At 38.3% G+C, this 27,754-nt stretch overlaps 1 protein-coding gene and 1 long non-coding RNA gene across 5 annotated transcripts in view; one reads left to right on the forward strand and one right to left on the reverse strand.

Annotated features, from left to right (window-relative positions):
* Positions 1-27,754, reverse strand: part of PDGFD (platelet derived growth factor D) — a 155,357-nt gene that overhangs the window by 27,713 nt on the left and 99,890 nt on the right. Inside the window, exons 3-4 of one of the 2 annotated variants that reach the window (XM_088140624.1) lie at positions 26,479-26,659; positions 2,535-2,594 (exon numbers count right to left, since the gene is read on the reverse strand). In XM_088140624.1, coding sequence (XP_087996750.1) covers positions 2,535-2,594; positions 26,479-26,659 — 241 coding nt within the window. The remainder of the gene's footprint in view (positions 1-2,534; positions 2,595-26,478; positions 26,660-27,754) is intronic. The other variant, XM_088140625.1, reaches the window with a different exon arrangement.
* Positions 1-27,754, forward strand: part of LOC148216048 (uncharacterized) — a 73,897-nt gene that overhangs the window by 14,532 nt on the left and 31,611 nt on the right. The window contains exon 3 of one of the 3 annotated variants that reach the window (XR_015796103.1): positions 26,460-26,474. The exons of the other annotated variants lie outside the window; for them this stretch is intronic. This is a non-coding gene — a long non-coding RNA (uncharacterized LOC148216048). Of the gene's footprint in view, positions 1-26,459; positions 26,475-27,754 lie in introns of those variants that run through there. 3 annotated transcript variants of the gene reach the window in all.

The raw sequence follows: 27,754 nt of genomic DNA on the forward strand, positions 1-27,754 counted from the left end.
CTGGCGAGCTAAGAAAATGTTTATCTCCCTGAGCTTGGCCTTCATAATTCCATTCCATCACAGTTATTTATTTAGAACATGGTAATGAAAAATATAAAAGCAGAATAGCACCTCTATAAAATATAAGAAAAATAATGAAGAAGGGAAGGAATTGAGGGAGAAAAAAATAGGATAGGCTGTGGAGTTTTTCCATTCTAGTATTTAGTTACAGTGAGATGTGGGAAATGGGAGATGAGCCAGACTTTACAGAAAGCTGGGTTTTGAAAAAGGATTTCTAGGAGAAGTGGTCTTCTGGAGATATTCTCAAGAATAGTTCCAAGCAGAAGGATCAGTAAAGAAAAAATATATAATTGTCAGAGGGTCAAGAAGATTCTAACATAAGTGGATCAAGTGGAGTGAATATCCAGGACAGATGTTGCAAAAAACTTTTTTAAAAAGTTTAAAAAAAAAAGAACAGGCCAAGGAGGTCTTTTAAGGAAGAGATGTGCTAAACATGAAAAAGGTTGCTGAAATAGGAATTGTAAGGAGGCAAGTCTTGTAGTCATGAAGAGGAATATGCCTGATTTTTATTGCTGCAGTTTAGATAGAGGTGAGAAGATGGGTTGAGATAATGGATGAGAGAGAAGTTTGAAGAAATCAAGGTGGCCAAAGAACAATATCACCACTATTCCTTTTGTACAAAATTCTGGAGTTTGTAAAAATAGATTTTCAAAACACAATGTCCATGCAGAAAAAGGAAGCTTTATTTTCTTGATGGTGGGGGGGGAGGAGGGGCAAGTCAGGAGCACAATCTCATACTAGTTGGCATGTTCTCAGGAAAATGTAGTTGCTAAGGATAAACTAAACAAGCTTGACCTTTTTTTGCTGAGGGTATGAACAGTTTTAGGGAAAAAAAGTATTTACATGTACCCTATGGCCTAAGCACTGCATCCCAAGGATAATACAAAGAAGAATTATTTGACGGACCAAGATTAAGACTTGCCAAATTATAAATCTCACTGTTTCCATTCGGCAATAGATTCTTACTTGGGAAGGAATACTAGCAGCTAATTTTTAACAAACATGAAACAAAAATGATGTCTGACTTGGGAACTTGGATAGATAAGAATTCAAAATGAGATTAAATTTATATACTGTTTTCAAAATAGCAACAATGTTTAGCATTGCTTTAATAAACTGTATTCATTCTTCCACAGTTACTCAATATGTTAATGAACTCTAATGGTGGAATAAGAAAGAAATTGTAAAATATACCACTGCAGTTTGTTCAGTAACTAAACAGAGTAAGTGTATATTCCTGAAGATAGTTTAGCAGGGCTGTTCATGCTTTGAAAATGATTCAGAAGGAATCCTGAAGAGGAGAATAAAGTGCAGCATCTCTTTAAAGTTCCCATGTCTTTTTTCCAGACTTTTTCATTGTAAAAAAAAAAAAGGATATGGCTGCTTTAAAGAGTTGACTCCTTAAATCAACAATGTCTGTTTTCAGGCTCACATAGAAGTCTGAAGAGCAATACTGCTAACTTATATAGGCACTGCATTACAGGCTCCCACATTTCTATCATTCTTCTGAATCATTTCTGAAGCATGCTCAGCTTTAATTCTTACACAGATTGTTGATGCCCTCTATTGTTTCTAGAATGACATCCAAACTTCAGGACCTAAATCTAACAAGTGATTTCCTGAGTATCATTAATAATGAAAACTGGGAAGGAGATGAAACTTACCTTTTTCTACTTTCTTAAAGACAAGAAAGGAGCATGGTGTTCATTTGAGCACTCACAGCAAATGCACAGAGGTTTACCCAGATTAGCCTATTTGTCCATCTATACATACATCATCTGTTGTAGTCTTCCCTAACCTGTTTCTCTCCAGATGGTTTCCATGATGTGTAAGAATTTTGGGAACTACAGTCCTAATATATTTGGTGGGTGTCAAGTTGGTCAAAGGCTGATTTATTCTGACTAGCACTGGTTCCCTAAGTTGCCTGACAGGGGTTTTTGCCAAGACCTTTTTCATATCTGTTTAAGCTGAGAATGCTAAAGATGGCACTTGGGAACTTCTTCATACAAAGCAGCCTACACAAGCTCCTTTTTGTCATAACATGCTCTCTAATGCTGTTTCCAAAGGATCCACATCAAATAACTGATACCTTTTCTGAATAGTCAGGATATTGCCAGATAGAGCTCTGGAGTGGATTTGTGGAGAAATTAATGATTGACCAATTCACTGCAAATTTGAGTCACGTTTCATTGCTATCAACAAACCCCAGAGCAGTGTTACTAGTAGAAATGTCTTTGCTAGTAACACTGCCAGCATGATACTGATCTGTTTGATACATCACATTCATTGCCTAACGCTGGTTTGCTGAACTAGCTGTAATCATTTCAGTTCTCATAATGCACTACGCCAAAATAACACAAATTGTATAAGAGCTTAGTGCAAGGTTTAAATCCAAACAGTCTCCTTGCTGTGGACCTCAACTGAACTCCAGTTACTTTCTCCTCTTTCAGATAATAGATTAACACATTATTTACCAAGACCGGGCTTGTGACTGATTCCCAGTTGGTTTCAGATGCAACAGGCTGAAGATCATCCTGAAGACCAAAGAGAAACACACATACACAAACACACACACAAAAAATAATGTCATGCAGGTATTTTCTTTTCTTTTCTTTTCTGAAAACATGAATTACACAGTTGTTCCACCCTTCATGTTCCTGTACTGTTCCTTGCTCTTTGCTTGTGTTATAGATGGACCCAGGCATTTTATCTTCTAGTAAGTCACCTAAACATCATGCCTTATTTTTATACCAAAAAATAAAAAAGAGTACATAAATACAACCAGCCCTTTAAAAAGGCTAATTTTGAGTAGAAAATAATGCAGCTTGGCTTAGAGCGTTGCACCAAAATAGGAAAAGCTGTGTTTCTTAGCTTTGTTCCTCTGACAGAAGCCATTGCCGAACACCAGCTGCACTTACTGAATTTGGATGCATTAAGCTATTATTAAAAGCACAGGAGCAGCCCATTACACAAAAGAGCAAAATAGCATTCTGTCTGACTAAGGCAGAAATAGTCAAAGGTGTTCTGGTGCTTGAGACAGAACATCCAAACAGCACCTCACAGGGATGCCCAAGCGGTTAAGCCAATTGAGTGGAAACAGACATAAATTAAAAGTAGACAAAAGAATACACCAGGTAGTAGAAGAAGGAAGATTATGGTGGTGGGAAAAAAGCAGTCAATCTGAGAGAAGGAAGAAAGGAAAAAAATCAAAAGAGAAAGAAAGCAGAAGAGATCAAAGAACAAAGAAGGAAGAAAAGGAAGCAGCATTATTACTATATTTAAAAGCCCCAGCATCCAAAGGCAGAAACTATGTCAGGACTCATATTCTTATCTAACGGCAAACTGAGCCCTTACGTATCCATAAATGTTACTCTGATGGTTGTCTTCTTTCAATCTGCTAGCAAAGGACTGAAGTTGTTTTTCCCCCCTCCATATCAAGTATTGGCAATTCACACAGCTCTCCCACTTGTCTATTATCAGAGGTATAGAGCAGTGTTTCTCAATCTCAGCAACTTTAAGATATGTGGGCTCCAACTCCCAGAATTCCCCAGCCAGCATGCCTGGAGTTGGAGAATTCTGGGAGTTGGAGTCCACACATCTTAGCATTGGTGAGGTTGAGAAACACTGGTATATATAGAGAAGCTGCTGGCTTGATGGCCGTTGGAAGCTCATGAATTACACTGAAGGTTTTTGGAGTTGTCCTCTGCTTTGTTTCCTGAAAAGGGAACGTGCTTATAATTTTGTCACTGAACTTCTATCCCACTTTTCTTCTTAGGAGTGGAAGCAATTTGTGTACAATATCAAGTTATCTCCTGGTTAGTTTTAACCATGGAATATGACCCACTGAACGGAGGGTTTTGGATTTTCTTTCCTCATTTGAAGTGTACGAGAAAGCCTTGGGGAAGAAGTGTTGGTGTCCTAAACACACAAGGCACCATTGAGCTATAACATGGGTTGAAAACATGAACTAAAAAAGGTGATGAACATGTCCTCTGATGTCTGGATAACTCAGATGAGACTCACAGCTGTTTTATTTCACAATGTATCCCTGACTACTCTGTGCAATCCTTCACAAATATTGTCATTTTATTTCTGTATTTGTATTTCTTAAACACCCGATACATGTCCTAAGAGTATGCTTAGGGAAACTATACAAACTACAAAGGTCTACTCAGAATTTAGTTCAATGCAAATTCAATAGCTCTTATTCCATGTAAGAATGTAAAGAATTGCAGCTTAATTTGGGGCAGTATTCCAAAGGGATGGAAAGATTTCGTCCTTGTGTACCACCTGTTCTTGGGTTTTGTGTCTGTGTGCACCTTTGAGTCAGTTTTTGACTCCCTGCAGTTTTTTTGGCAAGATTTCAGAAGTGGTTTGGCATTGTTTTTTTCCTAGGGCTGGGAGAGAGTGACTGGCCCAAGGTGGGACTAGAACTCATGGTCACCCAGTTTCTAGCCTGGTACCTTAACCACTACACCAAACTGGTTCCCTTGGCTTTTAGGGGCTGCATTTTTTTCTCTGCATTATTACCCTTCTTCTAGATAAATATACCATCTGCAATTTGCTGAGAAACATTTATTCCAGTTGCAGTTATTTAACGTCTCTGAAGGGCTTTCCAGCACAAGTCAATCTTCTACTTGTATTATCTCTAGTCCCTGCACACACAAATAACACCACCATGATTTCTCCAAATGTTCTTAACAACTTTCCTAAATCTGAAAGTATGTCTCTTGTCATCTGTATTAAAATGCTATTGAGCAGTTTTCTACATCTGCACATACTCTAGACTAGGCTAACATGGGGCTGAATGTTTCTAAGTGTTGTGGGAATCTAGGCTATTATTTCAAATGATGTATAAACTATGACATCACTTGGGTGTCATATTTGATAAGAATAGAGTGACTGTATTCTCTTAATCTAAGTTTTAAGGTCTGATGTATCATGTGAACCTAGTTCACAGGGTACAAGCCAATAATCCTTGAGGTTCTGCTGTATGTACATTTCCTTATGAATGTGATATGGCAGGTACATTAGCAGATTGGTGTCTTTTTTATTTTCAATGTCTCAGTAATAGAAAGAAAGAATTATAAAGCATACAGAGTCTCTTTCCTCATTCTTCTTATTCTAGACTACACTGGCCAGTATAGAGATACTTTTGTCATCTGACCATCACTTTTGGGATCTTGTTGTTTTGTTTGGAAATACCAGTTCTGTGCATATGGATGGTGTGGCCTGCACCACTGTTGGACATCCCCTGTTAAATATTACTTATATATTAAAAGAACACTCAGGACATATGATGTTGTCCATTCTAATATCACAGAACACTGTTATCCTTTTATCATATTCTACTATGTGTGTAGAACAATTGAGATGGTCCACTTCCTTGGCCCCATCTTGAGTGGATTTAAATGCCTTCAAGAAGGCTCTTTGTTCTTCCAAAAGTTATGGGATATTTTGAGTCCCATTTTTCCAGAGTGTAGCTTCTGCTACACAGCACAATAACAATAAATAAACAAATAAATAAACAAATACATTCCTTTGCAATCATCTTGGTTGCCCTGGGCAACAGTGTCGCCATGGTATGATGCGACTGCACAACACTTTCACTATCATTTGGAGCAAAAGCATGTCTGCCATGTTGGGTCCATTTTTGCATTAATTTACTATTGTTGTTTTTAAATCATAAATCAAAATGGATTGAAATATGGATTTGAAGTATATTCTGAGAATATTTTTAAATGGATTGCCTCAAATTCAGAGAAGGAAGAAAGAGAGGGAGGGGAGGGAAGGGGAGGGGAGATAGAAGGTAGGTAGGTAGGTAGGTAGGTAGGTAGGTAGGTAGATAGATAGATAGATAGATAGATAGATAGATAGATAGATAGATAGATAGATAGATCGATCTAAGCACATTTAGAATATTGGCCAACATGGAAACCAGTAAATGGCTAAGCTCTGGATTGCTTATTAATTAGAAAAGTGTTGTTCCTTTCCAAATATACAAAAAGTAAGTGTTTACATACTTCTTTAGGGGAAAACACATGCACACACACACACAAATTCAAAGCTGCATGCTAATCCCCCTTTTGAAAAAATAAAGTTTGAGAAGTGGGGTGAAAAAACTAATAAGCTATTTTTAAACTGGTTACTGGGAAATAAATGTGGGATTTCCCCCACACTCCCTCTCCCCACTGTTGCACTTGAACTGGCCCTTAAATATCCAGGAGCCATTCATATTGAGAGTTATTGAAGAACCTGGCTGCCAGTGTACATTACTAGCTATAATTCCTTTATTAGTGATGACTGTGTTAATAATAGTATGAAATGATGTACTGAATGCCTCCTAATCGTCCCTGTCATAGTTACTTGTTATAACAGAAAGGAGAGTACAATATTCCAAACTCTTGTCAAAAATACATGAAAGTTTTCAGCTGCAATTACAATCAAGGACAGTTTGAGCTTATTTATCTATTTGTGGAACGCAAACTGTGTTAAGAGTAAGGAAAACAATTTCTTCTTATTAAGGAGAAAATTCCTTCTACGTAGAAGGTTAGCCAGTCAGAGAGAAAGATTCAGTTCTAAGCTCTTCTTTGATGAGCTTACTCATCACCAAACATTTAACTCCAAATTCCTCATTCGCCATTTCTTCCTCATCGGAGTTCCACACGCAGTCCTGCAAATTGGACTGGAATAAAAAGCAAAGTTGTAGCAGGAAATGAATAGGGAACACAACCTGGGAAAGGAAGGGTTAATTCTACTGCTGAGCAGGATTTTTGCTGCACTTCAAGAGTTCTTTCATTCAAAGGGTTGACTGGCAAACTTGATATATAAAGAACAGAAGTCAGAGTATACTTTTGGAGCTGGTAGTAGCATAGGAATTCTTGTCATTCCCATTGTCGTCTTCTCTGTTCTATTACATTTTCAATCGTCATCTGAGCATATCATGATTGGACGATGATGCACTGTTCCATGGTCTGGTAGTTTTTGTCAAAAGAAGAGAAGAGATCATGACAGAATGTAAGGCATGGCAACCACTTTGCAGAATTCCTGCTGGAATTGAAATTCAACTCATGTGAATGCTCAGTCCTAATTTGGCTTAGCATCTGTTTCTTCATATACTAATATGTTTGTAAACAATTTTCTTTTTGCCCATTTGTCTTCAGAGCAGATTAAAGGGAAAAAAGCCAACTGAGTAATGTATTGAAGGCAATATTCTTCAAAAAGTGTGGGAATGAGAAGGACCACAACCTGGGTGCTACAACTATATTTCTATCAGCCATATTTCTGATACTGGAGGGATACAAAGGAACACCTTTGATGATGGCTGGATTCCTACAGTGAATGTGTCCTCCTTCAGGTGCTTCCTTTTATAACATATGCCATATGTAGTTTCAAGTTTATTTTTGTATTGTGCTTTTTATGTGTAGTTAGCTACCCAGAGTCACTACAGTGAGATGGAGGGCCATATAAATGAAATAAATCATGCTCTCCTAACCTGTTTTGCAAAGAAATGGTAAACAAGGAGCTGGATTGCAAGGATGAAGTTTGATTTATTCATAAATCATAGAATTGTAAAGTTGGAAGAGACCACAAGGATCATCCAGTTCCACCCTCCTGCAATGTGCAGGAAGCCCAATTAAACCATCCTCAAGAGACGTCTTTCCAGCTTCTTCTCAAAAATCTCAAGACATGGAGAACCTACAGCCATCAGTGGCTTCACTGTTCCACCGATCTGTCTGAAAATTTTTCCTTCTATTTAAACAAAGGCTAGGCAGCTGTGGATTATACCTGTTCTTTCTGGTCCTAGTTTCTGTTGTCATGGAATAGTTCTTGATTGTCTTCTCTGTAGCTTCTGCTTATGTATCTGAATATAGCTATCATATCTCCTGTAAGCAATCTTTTCTTCAAACTGAACATCCCAAGTTCATTTAGCCTCTCACCATAGAATATGTCCTCAACTCCTAGTATTATCTTTGTTACCCTCTTTTGAATCATCTCTGTCAATATCCTTCTAGAAATGTGGTGCCCAGAATCGTGCCCAGAATACCAGTGCAGAATAGAGAGAAATAATGAAATACTTGTCTTTGATATGGTGCTTCTCCTAATGCAGCCCAGAACTGTACTGGTCCTTCTAAGAACAGTCTCATACTGCTGGCTCATGTTCACTTGACATCAATGACCATATCCAAATTCTTCTCAGATGTAGTGTTTTCAAGCCATGAATCCCCTACCTTGTATATGCGTCCTACATTTTTTCCCTTTCTAGATGCAATATTTTACATAACTACCTGTTAAAGGACATCTTGTTTCTCTCAGACTAGTCTTCCAGCTTCCCCAGTATAGGGTGGGTTTCAGCCCTTCAGGGCAGACCAGATCAGGAAACAGACTCCACTGGAAGACCCAAACTACACTTTATTGAGATAGGCTATACTGACAAAATCTTGCAAGCCTGGATAGTGTTTTACCTCCCCTCCCTCTTATAGCCCAGTGAAGGAGGGAAGAGCTTGCCTCCAAATTCTGTCATATTTCCCAGGCCTTAAGAAATGCTTCAGCCCTCTTTGCTTATATAACGGTTCTTGCCTATTTCCCTCAGAGGTGTCCCCCTCATTCTCTACAGTAGGGTTACCATCCTTGGGGCTGTTGAAGTCAGGATGACCACTAGAAGCCAGCAAATACTTTCTCTTTGCTGTCATCTATTGTCTAGATTTTTAGATCCAGATATAATAGCTGTAGTCTAGGGCTCCTAACCCACGGTCAAACGGTTACTCTAGAAAGCAGCAACAATGGGGAGAGAAGCAGGCAAAGCCATTCCTAGGACCTCTATTGATTTCCAAGTTCCTACAAGGTGTAATGCTGTTTTTTCTGCCTCATTCTTTGCTTTATTCTCAAATTATACTCCTGACACACTCATGTTAATATTGTGATTTTTTTAAAAGAAAAAAAAATAGACTACTTTTTTTTCCTGTGACAAAATAGGATTTATTTCTGGGGCAGTGGAAGCCAGCTTCATGTTATTCTTGTAGCTACAATAGTGTTTTAAGGGTTATGATTTTTAAGAGAAGCTGTAATTATTCAGGCTCTTTTTCTCTTTATAGAAAGAGCATGAATAAGCCATTTTTTGTTATTGGTAATTATAAGTAGCATAAAGCATAAGATTGCAGCTGTGGTGGGGAATATTGTGTGCTTTACCACAGAAGTAATATATAGGTCTATCAAAAAGGGAGCAATGGAAATTGTGGGTGTGAATCTGAAGGCCTCCTTGTGTGTTTCTCAACCCCTCCCAACTGTTATCAACAAGATGAAAATGGAAGAGAATCACTTTAAGAAAAAAAAGGTGGAGGGGTTAGAAATATATGCTTTTTATTTTGGAGATGGCCCCTTCCTGCTCTGAGCATAGCTCTTTTTTTTCTTGTCCATGCCATAAGTGGTACCATTACATTTCCATATATCAGAGTTTAGCAACTTTTTGATAGTCTAAGAGGCTTGTTGGGTGGGATTGATATTTTTCAGAGGGTTGTGGGGGTTGTGGGAGAGGGAAAACTTCTTTAAAACTGACTTTACTTATCTGAGAGCTTTCTTTACAATCCAGTTGTGTATTGCCTGCCTCAAACTGGCTGGAAACTAGGCCACTGAATTTCTCTGGCATTCTCTGGGATAACTTTGAGGTCACAGAAAGAGTTTGGAGGACTGCTGATGGCCCTGGGACTCTAGACTGCCCTGGTTCTGCATATGGAGCTCAGCGCCCAAAGGCTCTACACTTCTGCCATATGCAATGGTTGCTTAGCTGACCTGTGTAGGATTGTGGTAGTAGGTTTAAAAGTCTTTAGCTTGGCCTTTAGCCATGGCAGACAACAGTGCCTTGCCAACATCAGCTGATTCCAAAATAGCTAAGTTGGACTGGTTAGCAATTCAGTGGGAAATCACTAGCAAAGCCCAGGACTGTAGGTTAGACCAAGGAATTGATAAATATCTCAGAAGAAGGCAATGGTCAACCACTTCTGTATGGTTGCCAACAATTTGACATGGATGTAATTAATTTACCTCATTTAGAATTTCTTCTATGACTGTATATAGTCAGCAAGAGTCAAGTTTATATTGAGGGTCTTTCCCTTTTCTTTAGTTTTGCCTTTCATATCACCAGGAAACGTCTCCCCCTCCTTACCCTGAGATATCTGAGGTGGAGATTTTAATCTCATTCTTAATGTAAAATTCAGTCCCCTTGAAGGAACACTTTGATGAATTTCTTCCCTGATGATGGACAGCTTTGGGAGTCAGAACCTGCCCTGAGTAAAGTTGCAAAACAAAAAACCTATACACCCTACCAAATCTTCTGCAGCCTCTCTTGTGTTCAGCAGAGCAGAAACATGGGTCTTTGGACTTAACAGGAGGTTAACAATTGTGATGTGAAAGAGGCAAAGATGTCATTTTCATGTCTGCCTTTGCTGGATTGGAGGGACATTAAAGGATGACATGTTGGACTGTGTGTGCCTACTGCATGTCGAAAGCAAACATACATGGTCTTCCTTCCAGTATTCAGATACTGTGGGGATAAGAAGATGCTTAACTCACAGGCTGCAAACATTTCTGCATTGCAACACTTTTTAAAACCTTTCTGTCCCAGATACTTATTTATTTTAAAAAAGGGGGAGAGGTGCTGAAATCAGCTAGGCCATGGAGTGTTCTCTTTTGTGTTCCCTGAAAAAAAAAAAAGATATATTTACAGCATCATTCTACGCACTTTTTATAAATCTAGACTAAACTCCACTAACTTCTGTAGGGATTACTCCCAGGTTGGTGAGACGTACAGATCAAAATGTCATTTTGCATTTAAAACAATGAATGCATTTCATATGCAAATGTCAACAATTAATCAGCCGATGAACTGATTAAGATTTCTGGCATTACTGTGACAGACTTGTTTATTATTATTAGCGATGGCAGGGTTCCCAAATTTCTTTCAGTTCATTTTAAAGGCTTATGCAGTTATTATACTACCTAATATGCACCCAATTAATTATTTAACAAGCTGATCCCTATGACAAGTTCTAAAATTCTCCTGAAATGCCCCTTCAGTTTCTGGAGTGCCCTTCCATATGGCTACTGCTTAAGAAAAAAACAATCTGAAGACCTCTTGGGCTCATTGTTCCAACTTCACACTTCTCTTGAGACTTTTTTGTTATCTTAACTAAAGTTCCAACAAGTTTGATTGGGATGAGGGAAGAGCAAACTGGAACATCTTTGCAATCTTCTTGTCAGTCTACCCATAATTGCAGAGCCTAGTATTTTTCTCACCCTCTCATCTTTTTATTCCTTCTTGTCTCATCTCCACCTGCTCCCAGCTTTTAAAGAAAAAGCAGCAGTTTGTTTTTTCCCTCTGGGTTTCTTCTTCTTTTCTGCCCTGGATTTGCCTTCTGAAATATGCTGGGATGCAGGAAGAGAGATTGCTTGTGCTTGCAAAATACAATCAAGACAGTTGAAAACCTAGTGTGAAACTTTCTTTTTTGCTGAGCATAAAATGCATACTGACTCTGTTTGATTAGATTATGGTTAAATATGATTGATTGATTGATTATATGCCATCAAGTCATTCTCGACTCTTAGTGACCACATAGATAGATTTTCTCCATGATGATCTGGCTCTGACTTGGTCTTTCAAGTCTTCCAATGGTGCAGTCATCGTCACTGTAACTGAGTCCATCCATCTTGCTGCTGGTTGTTTTCTTATTCTTTTTCCTTCCACCTTTCCCAACATTAGAGCCTTCTCTAGAGAGCTGGGTCTTCACATAATGTGTCTGAAGTAGGATAATTTCAGCCTGGTCATTTGTGCCTCGAGTGAGAACTCTGGGTTGATTTGTTCAATGATCCATTGGTTTGTTTTCTTAGCTATCCATGGTATTCTCAGGAATATTCTCCAATACCAAAGTACAAAAGCATTAATACACTTTCTATCCTGCTTCTTTAATGTTCAGCTTTCACTTCCTTAGAGTGTCACAGGAAATACCATGGCTTGCACAATTTTGATATTTGTAGGCATAGAGAGATCATGGTATTTGAATATATTTTCAAGGCCTTCATGGCTGCTCTACCAAGTGCTAGTGAGAAGCATATTTTTTTATTCCCGTTTCCTTTACTGTTGATGGATAAATACTATCTACTGTGGAATGCAGCCACTGACAGGGTTCACACATTCTATTAAGCTTCTGGCTTTCTGTATTGTGTAAACCTAGTCACTGTGTTTTGTAAACCCATGTTTTATACTTTTAACACTATGTGGGTCTAGCCAATTATGACTGATTTAACAAACCATGGTTAAATAACAATATTGGCTTAGTTTAGTATTGAAAGTGTCAAGTGCTTTCTGTCTTTCTTAGTCCTATTTGCAGGGTTGGAAAAGTGGGTTATATGGGACAGAAATGTCCTAACTCCCTGAGGGTCTGGAAGAAAAAGAAAGCCTTAGCTGTGAGTAGAAGCGAGATCCTCCTCCTCCTCCTCCTCCTCCTCCTCCTCCTCCTCCTCCTCCTCCTCCTCCTCCATCTTTATTTTTATTTTAAAAGAGTGGGTTTTAGATGTTTCTGTGGTCCAACTGGCAGCTCCATTCCCAGACTTTTTTGGATATGGAATCAGAGATGGTCTGGGAGTTCATGGACACCGTGGCAACCATGGACCTTACTGAGATCACTGGGGGCCCAACACAGAGGTCACTGCTAAGTTGAGAAACGAAACATCCTGGAAGAAAGCAAAGGCAAGCTACTTCTATGTTATTGCCTAAGATAACACCATGGATGATGTTGAAGGAGTTGAACTTAGGCCACAGGAGACTTCACCCTGGACTTTGGCTCCAAGTCTTTAGAACTCCCTTTCAGTAGATCTTTCTTTTGTTTTCTTCTTGTTACATTCTTAGTGCAAAAGAAAACTTATCTTCTCTAGACATTCATTAGTAGCTGTGCAAAGCTTTGAAAGAGGTCTTTGATTTGGCAAAGCTTTGATCACATCACCCCATTGAAAAGATATGCGTATCAGAATGTGGGGATTTGCTTCAAAGCAGCAAACTCAGTCAAGGGTTTTCAAAGCACTTTGCATCTCGATGGGTTTTCTACTGCTTCTAGATTGTTACAGACAATATTAGAACTATCAGATCATTACAAAAATCCAGACCGCTAGATGGCAGAAAAGAGTTGTGCTTTTCTGTATCTTTTTATTGCCTTCTAGAGTCATACAGATCTTTGCAGTCCAGATCTGACAGGCTTGGGCAGTACATAAGTTGCAATTTCAATGCCATGCAGAAAGGATAACCCAGTGGGAATGGGGGTGTTAAGTGGTGTGATGGGTTCTCTGACACTGAAATGAGTAGCCAGCCACTCAGTTTCAAGCTCATTAAACTCTTTGCCTTATGGAAGTCTTTTGAAGTGGTAAGGTCACTTGAACATTACGTTGGGCTTCTCATTGCAGATAGCCACAAGTCTTAACTTTGCTTTCTCTTGTGCTAATGAAATGTTCTCTTCTGCTGACCCAGCCAACACTCTTAGGGGCTCAACTCAGTTCTCAGCATTCTGCCTAGGGTCTCCAGGCTGGCCTTATGGTTAAAATCGGTACAACTGGGGCAGATTTAATGGATGGGTGCTGGGTTAATACTTCCTGCTTTCAAAATAGGGGGAGGGTAACTTCCATTTTTCCCTTGGCCTGCCAATCTTTTATCTTTATATCTCACGGTCCTATCCTGCTCCTGTTGCCTCTGCAAACTATCACTAAGTAGTACCACCAAGCCACAGCCTTTATTTTTACCAAGTCCTGCCTGAAAAGAAGGGATCAAATTTGCCAAGTAACTGTGCCAATTCTTTTAGCACCCCAGAAATCAGTGATCAGAGCCAGGAAATTAAAACCAGCCCATAAGGACATTTGTCATTTGCCATGCCAAGGCTGGCATGCCAGAAAAGCTAGGAATAAGCATGAGGTTTTTTTTTTTAAAGCTTTTGAATGTTTGTGTGTTTATACTATCTGCTTTGGTTCAGTCAACTGATTTCTAAGTTCCTTGCTAGGCAGTTCAGAGGATCTTGCATCTCATGCCTGCAAAGGAATACAGGAGGGATATTTTTTAAAAAACCATTGTGGTAAAACCCTTGAAGGTATTCTAGTGAAACTTGCCAGGGATTAATGCTATTTTCAGAACAGTCCATAGAGGAGGGTCAAAGAAGTCAAGATGGTGGCTGGAATTTTGCAGTCAACGCTCCATTTTTTTTAAAAAAAAAGTACATTAACACATGTAAAAAAAAGGAACAGGTCTTCAATCATATAGTTGTGAGTACCATCCTGACTTTTTGATTCTCCCCCCTGTGACGGCCTCTGACTATTTTCATTCCATTCTTCCCAAAATGAAAAACCTTCAGGCATTTTGAAGTGGGCAACTCTTTGTTTCAGACTGAATCAGGTTCCCCTCAAATCACATACCTAAACTGAATCATGCCTTCTTTTCAGATTTTAAATCACCAATTTAAATCAAATCACTGTCAATTTAAATGGCACCTAAAAAGAAATATCTCACACTGGCTATTGCGCTAGACTGTTCCTTTCCTTCTCGGTGCAGTGTTGCTTGATTAATTAGATTCTGGTTAATTACATTTTGTACTTGGACTCCTAATTGTTGTTTTATAGAATATTTGGTTTAATGGTGTTAGCTGCATTGCAGAGATGTGCACTCAAAGGAGGACTAAGCAAGGATATTGGATTTTTCTATAACACCTTGATATCACACCTAATGCACATTTGTACAACTGCATGGTGGGATGAAGGGAAGGCAAGGTGCTATTAAGCATCCATCTATGTCAGTGTTGTCCAAACTTGGCCACTTTAAGATGAGTGAACTTCAACTCCCAGAATTCCCCAGCCAGCTCCAATTCTGGGAGTTGAAGTCCACTCATCTTAAAGTGGCCAAGTTTGGACAACACTGATCTATGTGCAAGAACGGTGGCTATGGGCAGAAAAGGAATTCGTCTTACTGAATTTACTTGAAGATTCATTGACTTTTTAGAAGCTCTGTGGATTTCATTTAATTTTGCAGTAAACATGTAAGAGAAATGTCATGTTTCTCAGGGAGAACAGAAGGCAAAGCAATTTATTAATCTCGCTTCTTGAAGGAGAATGCATTACTCCTTGGAAAGCAGGTGGGGTGTTAGTGTATGCATGTGCGTAATCTCCAAATTAAAGAAGAAGAAAAAGCCTTTATAAACTTTCTAAGGAGATGATAACATTGGTATATGCGAGAGATCTTTCTCTATTTCTAAAGATTAAAAGCACGATCTTTTGCCAGATTCATTGTTTACCAATGGGATCAAAAGATGCTGATTTAGTGGAAGCAGCAATGAATACTGCTATCTGGACAGTTTTAAACTGACCTTAGCCTGATAGGGAAATGCATGAGGGAGATCTCTTTCTTCCCATTAATTGTGTAACATATTGGTTTCTCATATTTTTGCAAAAAAAGAAAAAAAAGAAAGGGTCTTTAAAGGATATCAGGATTTTCATTTTTTTTTCAACAATACAAGGCACAATTCTTTCTGAAATTCCTTATTAATCACTGCTTTAGAAGATATGATGAGCTGTACACCGTAGATGGTATTTCAGATTCCAAGATCAGGAGGCATTGGACTTTTCAGCACTTGGGCCGAATTTAAATACTGTAGTTCTCCACCTGTTTGCAGGAGCGTAAACCCCACTGAACACAATAGGATGCAAGTCATCTGAACATTACAAGTTGTCACACGCATCTTTTTTTCCCATCAAAGATGTATTAAACATCACAGACAAATTTGTAAAACACTGTTAAACTCTAATGAGAGCCCATCCCATCCAAGGAAACATACTGAATAACGGGTTGTCCCACTTTCACAGCACAGAAGTGGGCTATCCTAAGAGTTATGTGATACTTCACAGCCAAAAATAATTGGGAATAATTCGAAATGCATCCAATTTGCCTGCATAATCCATGTGTTACTGAAATTTTAAAGTCCTCCTTTTGGCTTTTTATGAGGTTTCACTAGGAAGAACACAATATTTTAAAGATATTTTTGTGATTATTTTATTTCCAGTTTAATCCACACAGAAATTCTACCCATTGAGAAAACAAACAAGACAGAACATTATTTTTATATGCATACCTAAGTTAAAAGTCAATGTTCTAGACTGGCATAGTAATCATTCAGTGCTGATTAAGACATTTAACTAGGTCACCTAAAAAACTAGCCCCTGCATGTTTATATAACAGGCTAAGCTTGGTTAGTGTTAGTTTTCCTGTGATTTAGCAGGTTGTATGACCCCAGCCTGTCTAATTAGATTATTACTCAATTTGCTTTGCAAATCCAGAAAACTGGCTACTCCAGTAACTAAAGATAGTGTGTTGTGCAAACCCAGCTAATGTATAAAATCAAAGGACAGCCCTGTCAAGAAATACTGTTTAACCTTGACTTGGAAAAAGCAATTTTTTCCCTTTTACATTCTGAATGGGAGTGCCATGTAAGCAGCTATAGAAGAAAAATAGTGCATCTGCATATTTCCTGGCTTATGAGCATCAAAAGACTGGGTGCATGAATAAGCACTTTCCACACCTTTTAATCTCTTTCTAAATGCACCTGGCAGATATACCTGAACCAGCACTGAGAGGGCACTGCAAGCACCAAGAACTTTGACTAAGAGAAGAAAGAAGACAAATTTTATTTGCCCGTAATTGTGAAAGAGATAAATTGCCTGCAAGGCACCTGATTATTATCCACTGTCTTGTTATTCCCAGCCAGTCTCCGTGTGTTCAACAAGAAATGCATTTCTCAGGGAATTATTTAGATGTTCAGATTAGCCAGTTTTCAGTCTACTCTTATTTAACAAATATGCCTAATAATGGCAGGAATAGCTGAATTCCTAAATAGCTAAATGGGGTGTCCTACTTTACAGTGAATAGTCCTTCATTTGCAAAACTGTCCAATCAGTGCTTCTAAATGCACTGCAGGTGAAAACAAGCAGCTGAACAAATATTTGCTTGATTTTCCTTTATTCAGCTACCCAATATTTGTTATTTGCACAACAAATCAATGTGGTCAAATGGCAAGTGTTTGGGGCTTGCTGGAAGAGAGTCTCCAAGACGCACAGTTAGGGAGAAGGTCCCTAAATTCAATTCATGGCCTTTGTTCTTAAGAAAAGAATCATGAGGTATTTAGGTGATGGCAAAGATCTGTCCCAGGAGCCAGAAAGCTACTGCCAATTAAGTTTAGGACAACCTTCCTCAGCTGATGACTTTTAGATGTGTTGGACCTTGACTTTTATCATCTCCAGACAATGGATTTATTGATCATGCTGGCTAAGGATAATGTAAGTTCTAATTCAACTCATTTAGAGGACAACAGATTGGAGAAAGTTGGAGATGGATACATTCCTTGTAACTCAAATGCACATTTTTAGGCAGAAAACATAACTATCTCTTTGAATGATATGCTGGGAACTGCTTCCCAAATAGACAGCATCAGGAGAAAAAGTTAATCTGACTGGATTTCATTTGTTTTTAACTAAAATTATATTAATTAAATGCGGTTACTGTATTACCCATTGATATAATCCCCCCCCCTTTTTGGTAGATGAAAGATAACTTTTTGATAGCAAGTATTGGGATGTTCTTGATGACACACTGAAGACATTTTTAGGGCCACAAATGACTGTGGAACTTTAGGTTGTGCCTTCTGCTTTCTACAGTCCTTTGGTGCAACCCTCTAAAATGATAAGTGAATCTATGTGATCATGTCATCTAATGGATTTTGGAGATAGGTAAAAAATAAATATAACACTTATTAAAAGTTGTTTTCTTCTTCATTGATTTAGGCTTACTTTTATCAGCATTACTGAGAAGTTGGTCATCTTTACCTTTTCTTTTACCATCCAACAAAACTATTCCATTTTCAAAAGCTTGAAATTTAGAATAACAGATAAATATATCAAACTTCAGTAATAAGTATACTTCTACAGGCATCCCTGTAGAAGACAATGCATATAATATTACAAAGCATATGGGATGAAAGTCTCTATTTAATCTTCCAATCATAGCATAACATCTATTTGGCCATCTCTCAAAACTCACTCCAGGCTCTGATCACTGTTTGACTAGGCAAACTTTATCAGCTTTATAAAAATAAATGTGACCACCCAACCCAATTTTTTTTTTTTAATGCTCATGACCCTTTGGTGAGTCATGACCCAGAGTTTGAGACATCTGATGTAAGTGATCCAGATTCAGGTGATTAAGAAACCTAACACGTTTAGCTTCAGAATGAACATAGCATGGTATAAGGCCCAGCCACCACTGATCTAGAGTATCCTAGAGTCTCTCCTCATTTGCCACTTAATATCATTGTTACTATTACATATGACTCAAGTGAAGAAAATCATGCTAATTCCAACAAAAGAAATCTAGATCTATAAAACAATTCATCTGTAACATAGTGTGAAGTTTGTCAAATAAAAATTGTAATAGTAGTCTATATGGAATAAAACGAGAGGTTGGCAATCTCTTCTTGTACAGTACAATATCACAACCTTAAAATAAAAATGGAAATGGAAATGGATGAAAAATCTCATGAGATTGGTGAGATTTTGTTGATCTGACCTCTTTGATACAATGTGAGGGCACTGAAATCTTGCAAGATTGGGCAATCTCATAAGAATTTGCCCAATTTTATTTATTTATAATCTTGGGTGCCACTCAGAGGTGCTGTGGGCATTCTGGTGTCAGCAGGCACCTAATGTAGGAAGCAATGGATGGAACTGTGTGCATAATTTTAATTAGAATAGAGATTTGAACACAGTCCTTTCACATACAAACTAAAAACAATGCTATTGATCCAAAGATATTTGAAAGAGAAGAAACAGTAGTGAAGGAGAGACAGAGTATAGATCTTTAAGTGGCAGAAGACAGCATGAGTAATAGGGAGGCATTAAAGGAAGGGAAAAATATAAGCTCACAATGAAGAAAAATCTTCCTGTCAGTGAGATTTTTCTTTGAGATGATCTCTCTGAAGGAATGATAGGTCTATTTATTCAGGCTTTTAGAACAAGACCAGGCAAAAAGCTTGAAGAAATACACAATGGAAGAGATTTCTGTCTTGAGAGATTCTTTAATGAGATATCCTAATAGCTTTTTTCAAATCTTTAGTCTCAGTGTCTGCATTCCTTTCTAACAGTTGCTGCAATGGAATAATAAAACAGGAAGAAACTGCCAATTCTGGTACTTGTCCAATATATAAACATTGCTAGTATTTGACTTAATCCTGAAAATAACTCTCAGGGGTTTCTAGTATCCACTGTTACAAAGATTACATGAAGGTTTACTTTTTAAATACATTTGGACAATTGTGTTTTCCAATTCTAGGATAAATTTTTGAATTGCATTTAAAACTGTGTTTTCAAAATATACTGATGAAATTCAGTACTTCTATCTATAAAAGCATAATGTATCCATAATAGCGAGAGAATGTGTAAATCATTCAATTGATAATGATTGAAAGCAATTAATAGCCTCTGAAAATACAAATGAATGAATGAATGAATGAATGAATGAATGAATGAATGAAAAAATTAAAACAGAGCCAGCCCTACCATTAAGCAGAGTGAAGCAACTGATTTATTTGTTTAATCAAATATACCTGGAAAGACCTTAAGACTGCTGACAAAACTGAAAAACTAAAAATTTAGAATATAAAAAGTTAAAACCATAAATCAAAATTAACACTTAAATCAGTTGACAGCTAAAAACTTGGTGAACGCCAGGAAAAAAATGGAGCTAAATATATTTTCTGAAGGATTGTGTTTCATAGCTGGGGTCAACATAGGAGAAAGATGGACCTCTGAGGCATCTTCCAAAGGGCAGGAGGTGATACTGGAGTATTTCATGAAATTTTAAAAGAATTTGCTTCCCTAAAGAATTTTATAATTCTTTTTTCTTTTAAAAAATCTGCCTTTTCATTGTTTTTAACTATATTTATTTGACTCTGTATATGATTTGCACAAGTTGGATAGCATTTGTCTTCTCTGAAGATATGTAGGTCTTATGGAAAGCAAATATGTACTCTAATAATTTAACCTAATTTCATGAAAAAATCATAGAAATTGGTTTACTATAGTAATCTGGAATTAAAACCAAATATGATGAGTATGTCCAATTAAATTTGCAGTGCTTGCAAACTTATACATGCAAAATGATAGAACAGCCCTCAGGCTATATTCAAGAGCTCTTTTCTACTTCATATCAGAAATTAATTTACATTACAATACAGTTAGTCAAATTCTGGAGTAAGAAAGTATTTTCTGATTAACTGATCCAATGTGTTACATTATACAGATTCCATTCAGCATCTACAAAAGTTGTACGGCTAAGTGTATTAGGTTAGACAATTTTCTGAAGTTGTAATAATGGGGGAGGACACATTCAAAATATTGAATTTTGAAATTTGCATCTGGGATGGAAATACAAAGATCTGCCCTCCACAAAAAGACCTGCTGGGCATCATAGCACCTTCAGGAGCGTCATTAAATGCACATTTGTGGCTTTTCTTGAAAGAGTGAAACAGCTCATGAGTTTTCTAACGGTTAAATCACTGTGCATGCTGCTAAGGATTTTTTAATTTACAGAACTTCCCACATGGTCAAATGTTTTACCACCCTGCTTTTAAACTTTTAAAAACCTACTCATATGACCTGATAATGATTTTTAATATTTACTTTTCAACTGATTTGGGATCTGAATGGAATTATACTTAGGGCAGACTTCCTGAAAATCAATGGGAAGTCAGCTGGCCATCAACAAACTAGGCTTTGATTTCTAAGGACATCTAAGGCTGGATTCACCCCACTGATTTCATTGTTTGAATAGTCTATAGTAACTTTTTAAGCCACTTTGAATGTATTTATAAGAATAAAGTAGGGTAGAAATGGCTAAATAAACCTGCATGCTAAAGTGAAAGTATAAGCATTATTCTACTGAAAGCTGCATTTTGTAAGGTCCTAATAACTTCCTCATTTAAACTCAAGATAACTCACTGTGGTACTTACTATAAGCCCTATTAGCCCTATTCTAATCCAACAGTTAGGATCATTGGAATGACAGCAGGCTTGCTGTTATTATCCTCATTCCCATCAAAAGCAGTGAGATGGAAAGCCAACCCCAGGGCTGAATAGCCTACACTACTTGTGTTGTCTGCCCACATCTTTTGCAATGGTAATCTTCCAGAATTTGAAATTGAAGAGGCGATAAACATCAGGTGGCCCACAAAGGATGGTGACTGACAGTTCAGTATGACCACCTTCATCTCTCTTCTCCCTCATGTGACTCTAATCACTTGGAAGATTAGCATATCCGAGTAGGACTCATGTATTTTGCAAAACCACATGTATGCTGCTTCATATGTCCAAAATATTTAAAAGCAGATTGACATCAGAAGTAAACAACTTTTTTGGGCTGCACATTTGGCACTTTGAGATCATGCTGTGGATGTTTCCAGGGATGGCTGCTGTTGGGGGTTGCTTGATCAGTGCATGGCTATGATGATGGATGTGGTAATCACAAAACACTGATTTACTGTAGGGCAAACTAGTGACCTTTTCTCTCTATCACCTGAAGTTACTTTTGTCTTCTTTCTGGACACATGAGCATCATTCCAAATAAAGCACTGGACTGAAACCACTTGCCATTTTTTAAATTTTCTAACTCAATACAGGGCCTAGAGGCATTCATATAAATTAAGATGATGTTAAAGATTATGCCAGAGGTTGTCACTTTGCTTTCTGTTTAACAATTCTTCTTTTAAGAGGTGGAAACTTCCAAGCCTGAAGCATTAGCACCCACAAATACTGTGGTGACTTCCCTGATGTACCAATCTGTCACTACCTCTCTGAGAATCTTCCCAAATGTGCCACATATATCCTTTTGGTGATGGTTGTCTGATTGTCTGGAAGTTGAATTCCCTCTTGTCCATCTCTCCCATCCCTTCTTCCTTTTGAGGTTATATGTTATAAAAACCCTAAAGAGGCTAGGAAGCCAAGTCGCCCCTCAGTGGAGCTCAATTCTGGTGATTATATAGATCATCCATGCTACTCTCTTGGCAACAATATGGAAGAGGTCTCTCGTTGCTTTCTTCTTAAAGTGATAAATGGTGTTTTCACTCAGGATAAGTCCATTCATATGAAAAAACAAATGGCAAACCACTCCATGTTGATAAATCATACTCATCTAAAATGGCCTGATAGTGGCTGTAGATATTCATGTACCTTTATATCTGCAGCCACTATCAGGCCATTGCCCCATTACTAATTATAAGGATTGGCTCAGGACTTACTCCATATTTTCTTTTTATAAAAAGGGGAAATACAGAGCCACAACCTCATCACATACTGGGGAATTCAGAAACTTTAGAAGCACCACAAAGCCGTTCAGTACTGTAACAGAAGGCATGTGCAAGCTTATTTCTCTCCAGCCCAGTTAACATGACACTTTTTTTCACAAATACAAGGTGGATAGAAGAGAATGTTGCTGTTGACAGGCATCTAGTTTTCAGTCTGTTGGAAACATTTCTTTTGAATTTTTCTTGGTGGTGCCTTGAACTTCAGCTGGTGGACAGTATTACTTGTCAGCCTTGTGAATAGTCCAGACCAGAAGCACACTCAGAAGTACTAGCTCTGACTTTATTGTTAGGTTACATTAACAGAATCTTGCAAGTCTGAAAGTACATCTCTCCCCCTTCACCTTTACAGTCCAAGAAACTACAGACGGTCTGTTCTGAGAGGTTTGCCACACCTCTATTCCTTCTGTGGTCTCAGCTGCCTCACTTGTCTGACTATTATCTAGTCTGTGGCTCTTCCTCCTGTCTCCCAAGATCATCCCCACATACTACTTCTGGCAATACTGTTTTCTGTTACAGATCTTTTTATCATCCTGAAACCTCTCTGGTTGCCCTCACTTCCCAATCTGAAAAGGTCAGATGAGAGGGGTTCTCTGTTTTCTTCCCTTGGAATGTCTTTCAAGTGTGGCAGGCCAGGAAGGATTTAGACTTCTGGAGAAAGGATTGTACACTAAAACAGTTTCACATGCCCCTGAATAATTTAATTATAAACTGCTTTGAGGTTGTTGTTTTTTTAAAGGAAAGCAGGATACAAATATTTTAAATAAATAAATCATATGTGAAGCCCTTACACTCCACTGATGAGAATGTTTCCAAACATCTCTTCTCATCTGAAAGCAATTTGCTTTCATCAAATTGTAGAACAGTTAAAAATGCCAGAGAACTTTTCAATATGGCACTGGTACAACCATTGCATATGATTCCACATAATGGAGTACTTAAAGAGACATCTAAGCAGCTTGTGACATCTCACTCCATTTCTCCAAGTTTAGAGCCTACTTGTTATGGTTGTCTTTAACAGCCATCATTCTCAATTGATTGCTCTGGGGAGAATTGTGAGATTTATAGTCCATCATATCTGGAGAGTATCAAATTAGAAAAGTTTGCTTTTGTGTATGCAGAATGCCCAGAATGAATGTGTTAGAATAAAAGATGGGGATCGTTATATATTATTTTCATCTTCATGCAGAAAAAAAAAGGTTTGGACCTATTTCTTTAAACTTGCATGAAATGCTCAGAGGCTTCACAATCTAGAAAGGACCTTCTGGTTTCTGAGCACATGGGTCCATGTTCTCTCACAAAGGCTGCTGGCAAACAAAATTGACTTTCTGTGCACATCCTTGACATCACAGACCCTTGGCAACAACATTCATCAATTTTCCACTCCTGAAAAAAACACAAATCTCTGCTCTTTTGCAATGTTATATATTTTCTTGTTTTCTGAAGCCCCAGGGTTTCAAATTAACTGCACACAGTTTCTCATAAAACTCGCTAATTATAGGAGAGGTCCTTTGGAAATATCACACAAAGCAATAGTGCTTAATTTTTATGCATTGTGGTACTCCAGGGAAAGCAATATCATAAATTGTTGTTTTGCTAAATTGCCTTCAAATTAAAGGCTTCTACAGTATAGTAACTTAACTCATGAGAACTGCTCTAGAGAGCTATGTCAATAGCCTCAGTTAACTCAGTATTCTGACTCCAATGGGACCCCAAGATCTGGATTCTTCTGGATTTTTCAGCACTAAAGCTTCCATCCTGTTTCCTCTTCCTTAGTCATTGTCTTGAAATGCTTTAGCTGATAATAAAATCATCTGACTCACTAGCATGTATAATAGATATCAGAGGTGGACATAAATACTATTTGAGATTCTCCACTAAGTTTGTGAGCAGGGAAATTAGCTGAGTGATTTCTTCAACATTCTCTAAAAGGGCTGGATCTTCCCCTTACTAAACTCATACCAAGAAAGCATTTTTTCCAGTAATTCCAATAATTTTCCACAACCTTATATAATAATAGGTCATTATAATAACAATAAGCTAGACTTTCCCAGGCAGTAGGCTGCAGATTCTCTTCATCCACATTGTCCAAGAGCAGGACTCTGTCTTACCAGTGACAGTAGCAATATCAAAACAAAAATGATCCTTTGAAATTCTCCATCAAATATGTAGGCAGAGAAATTATTTCCTTGACTTTCTCCAGAGGAATTTCTTCATCAATTTATCAAAGGCATAACTCCCTCTTTAATCATCTTTTTAGCACTGACATATGGGAAAAATACTATCCCGATGCTTTCTTTACTGGAACTTAATGGAAGCATTGGAAGCTGATGTTAGCCTTGGGAGGTAGTCTAGACAAGAAGCACACTCAGAAGTGCTAGCTCTATCTTTACTGTAAGGTTATATTAACAAAATTTTGGAAGACCGAAATTATCTCTCTCCCCCCTCAGTCCAAGAAACTAGGGAGTGTCCCTTCTGAGACATTTGCCACACCTCCATTCCTTCTGTGGTCTCAGCTGCCTCACTTGTCTGACCACTGCCTACTCTGTGGTTCTTCCTCCTGTCTCCCAAGGTCATTCCCACATACCATTACAGCCAGGGACACAGTAGAATGATGAAGAGATGGTGATGCAATGAAAGACAAGATAGTCACAGATGTCTACCCCTCCTTGTAACTCTGAATTTCTCATCTCCTTTGGAATAAATTCTAAACCAAACCCTCTCTGACCCAATGGAAAGACAACTGCAGCAAAATGCAGAATTTCTCTGCCCAATCTTAATAGAAATCCATAAAGTAAAAAAGAGAAGGTGGAGAAAACTGAACAGCAACTATTTTCTCCGTAGTTTGCTCAAGTTTCAACATGTCTTGAAATTTATTTAATGAGAAGCAGAGTGTCACTACTGTGACACTGATATAATTACTTGGCTCATAAGAATTCTGTCCACAGACAGTTGCTAATTGGTATATTTATTTTTAAAATAAATTTCTAACCACAAACGGCTAAAGCATGACTCTCATTTTTAGATTGCTTGATCAACTGATTTCCCTTGTGGAGTATCTATCACAATTTATTATATTTATATAATACAGGCATAGGAGGCCACTTTCCACACTCAACAACCCTGTATGGTGGGCTGATAGTACATGATTGGGAAAATGAAATGAGGTATGTCTTCCTTTCTCCATTCTACACTGGCTCAGAAAAATGTTGCTTCCTTAAACAATATCTTCAATCTGATTAAGAGAGTGAGGATATTCCAACACATTGCCTCTATTCTGGAAAGAAGCCACAGAGCCTACATTAACCACCAGCTAATCATGCCAAGCCCTTGATTGATTATGTGCCATCAAATTGGTGTAGACTCTTAGGACCTTATAGATAGATTTTCTCCATGATGATCTGCCCCTACAATGGTCCTTCAGGTCTTCCAACGATGTACTCACTGCCACTGTAACTGAGTCCATCCACCTTGCTTCTGACCTTCTCTTTCCTTCCACCTTTCCCAGCATTAGAGCTTTCTCTAGAGAGCTAGATCTTCCCATAATCTGTCCAAAATATAATAATTTTCTGAGCCCTATTTGCAACTTTTATTGCTGATGACCTGTGTGTATTTTGTAGCTTCATGAACTTCAACCCCTGAAGGCATTTTCTCCCTCTCTGACTTCAAATGAGATCACGTTGGAACTTAATAAGAGTGTCTGCTTTCACAGTATTTATTTTGGGGGGGGGGGTGTCTCTGTCACTGCATTCACCTGATTGCTTCTAGCCCCAAATGTACAGTATTCCTATACATGTTATTAAAGTGAAGAGTGGTGAGTTTGAATTAATTGTTTCCCTCTTCTGCTGATTTCATCAAGACTAAGTATTGTCCAAAAGGAAATAATATTCATTATCTTAACTTGAAGTTTATTACGCTCCCCTCCTTCTCCCATAATTTCTTGTACCCTACTGCAGTCATTTGTTTCCTTTCCAGACACCATCATGTTACTTACCACCAGGGAATAATAAATCCTGAATCCTGGTTTAGCCACAAAGAAGTCATCTGATTTGAAGGTGATCTTCAGCTGGTTTGTCTTTGATGTTATTTTGGGAGGAGCTTCTTTATATCCACACCATCGTCCTCGGATGAGGGTGCTAATTTCGGAAATATCCTCCACTTCTACAAAGTCATATCTGGAGTGAAGGTGAGAGATTAGTAGTCTGCTATGGAAATATTTCTTACATAGAGATGCAAGGCTGCAGATGAGAGGATTTTTTTTTTTTTTGTGAACATTTGATTTTTTAAATATCCTTTTATTCAAAAGCAAATGGGAAATCTGTGAGTCTGCCAAGCCAAATGCCAGCTTCTAGCATCACCTTTATGAGAATCATCATTATCATCAACAGCAGCAGCAGCAGCAGCCTTGGGTGATCTTAAAAAGCTAAGCACAGTTGGATGTTGTCAGTATTTGGATGGGAGACCACCTAAAAATAGGGCTGTAGGCTAAACTGAGTAGTCAGAAACAGTCCTGAAAGAAAGCAGTAGCAAACCACTTCTGCATTATACTAAGAGAACAGACTTTGAAAGTCTGCTCAGTTCTGTAGAAAGGCTGGAGGCAGGACGTTTTCAGAGAATGCCCATAACATACTTTCAAATGTTCAACTCATTGGCTGCCAGCCCCCGAATTCAAGGAACTAGCGGCCACCGCCTAAGTATGGATCCAAAGAGTCCACAAAGTTAGCTTTGTTGGTACTGTATCATGCAAATATAGAGTAAGAACTGTCCTAGGAAAAAAGGTTTTAATTTGACTCCTAAAGATACAGTACTTCTGGGTTCACTATAAGACCCACATAGGTCTAGCAAAATCTACTCCCTAATGAAATTCTTACCCCTTGGGGACTCAGTGTCTCTGAATTTTTTTTTTAATCTGCGCTCAGTCGTTACCGACTCTGCAGTGACTGCTTGGACAAGTCCTTGCAGTTTTCAAGGCAAGGTGTTTCAGAAGTGGTTTGCCAGAGCCTCCTTCCTAGAGCAGAGCCCAGCTGGTGAGTGCAGGAGGCGGGGTTTCCGTTGCTTCGTGCCCTTTTTGGGCGAGCATGGTTTCGCGCTTACCGGCAACTGCTCCCAACTCCTTTTGCAAGGTGCCGCCAGCATTTTTCCTCCCACAGGAGTGAGAGTACCCATTTATCTACTCACGTGAGTTTTCGAACTGTTGGGTTGACAGGAACTGGGGAGGAAACAGGAGCTCACCCTGTTAACGCGAAGGCTGGACTCGAACCGCTGAAGCA

This window comes from Python bivittatus, unplaced genomic scaffold (assembly GCF_059951505.1).
Source record: "Python bivittatus isolate LINGU-HERP-01145 unplaced genomic scaffold, Pbiv_v1 ctg000340_np1212, whole genome shotgun sequence".
Classification (NCBI taxonomy): Eukaryota; Metazoa; Chordata; class Lepidosauria; order Squamata; family Pythonidae; genus Python; species Python bivittatus.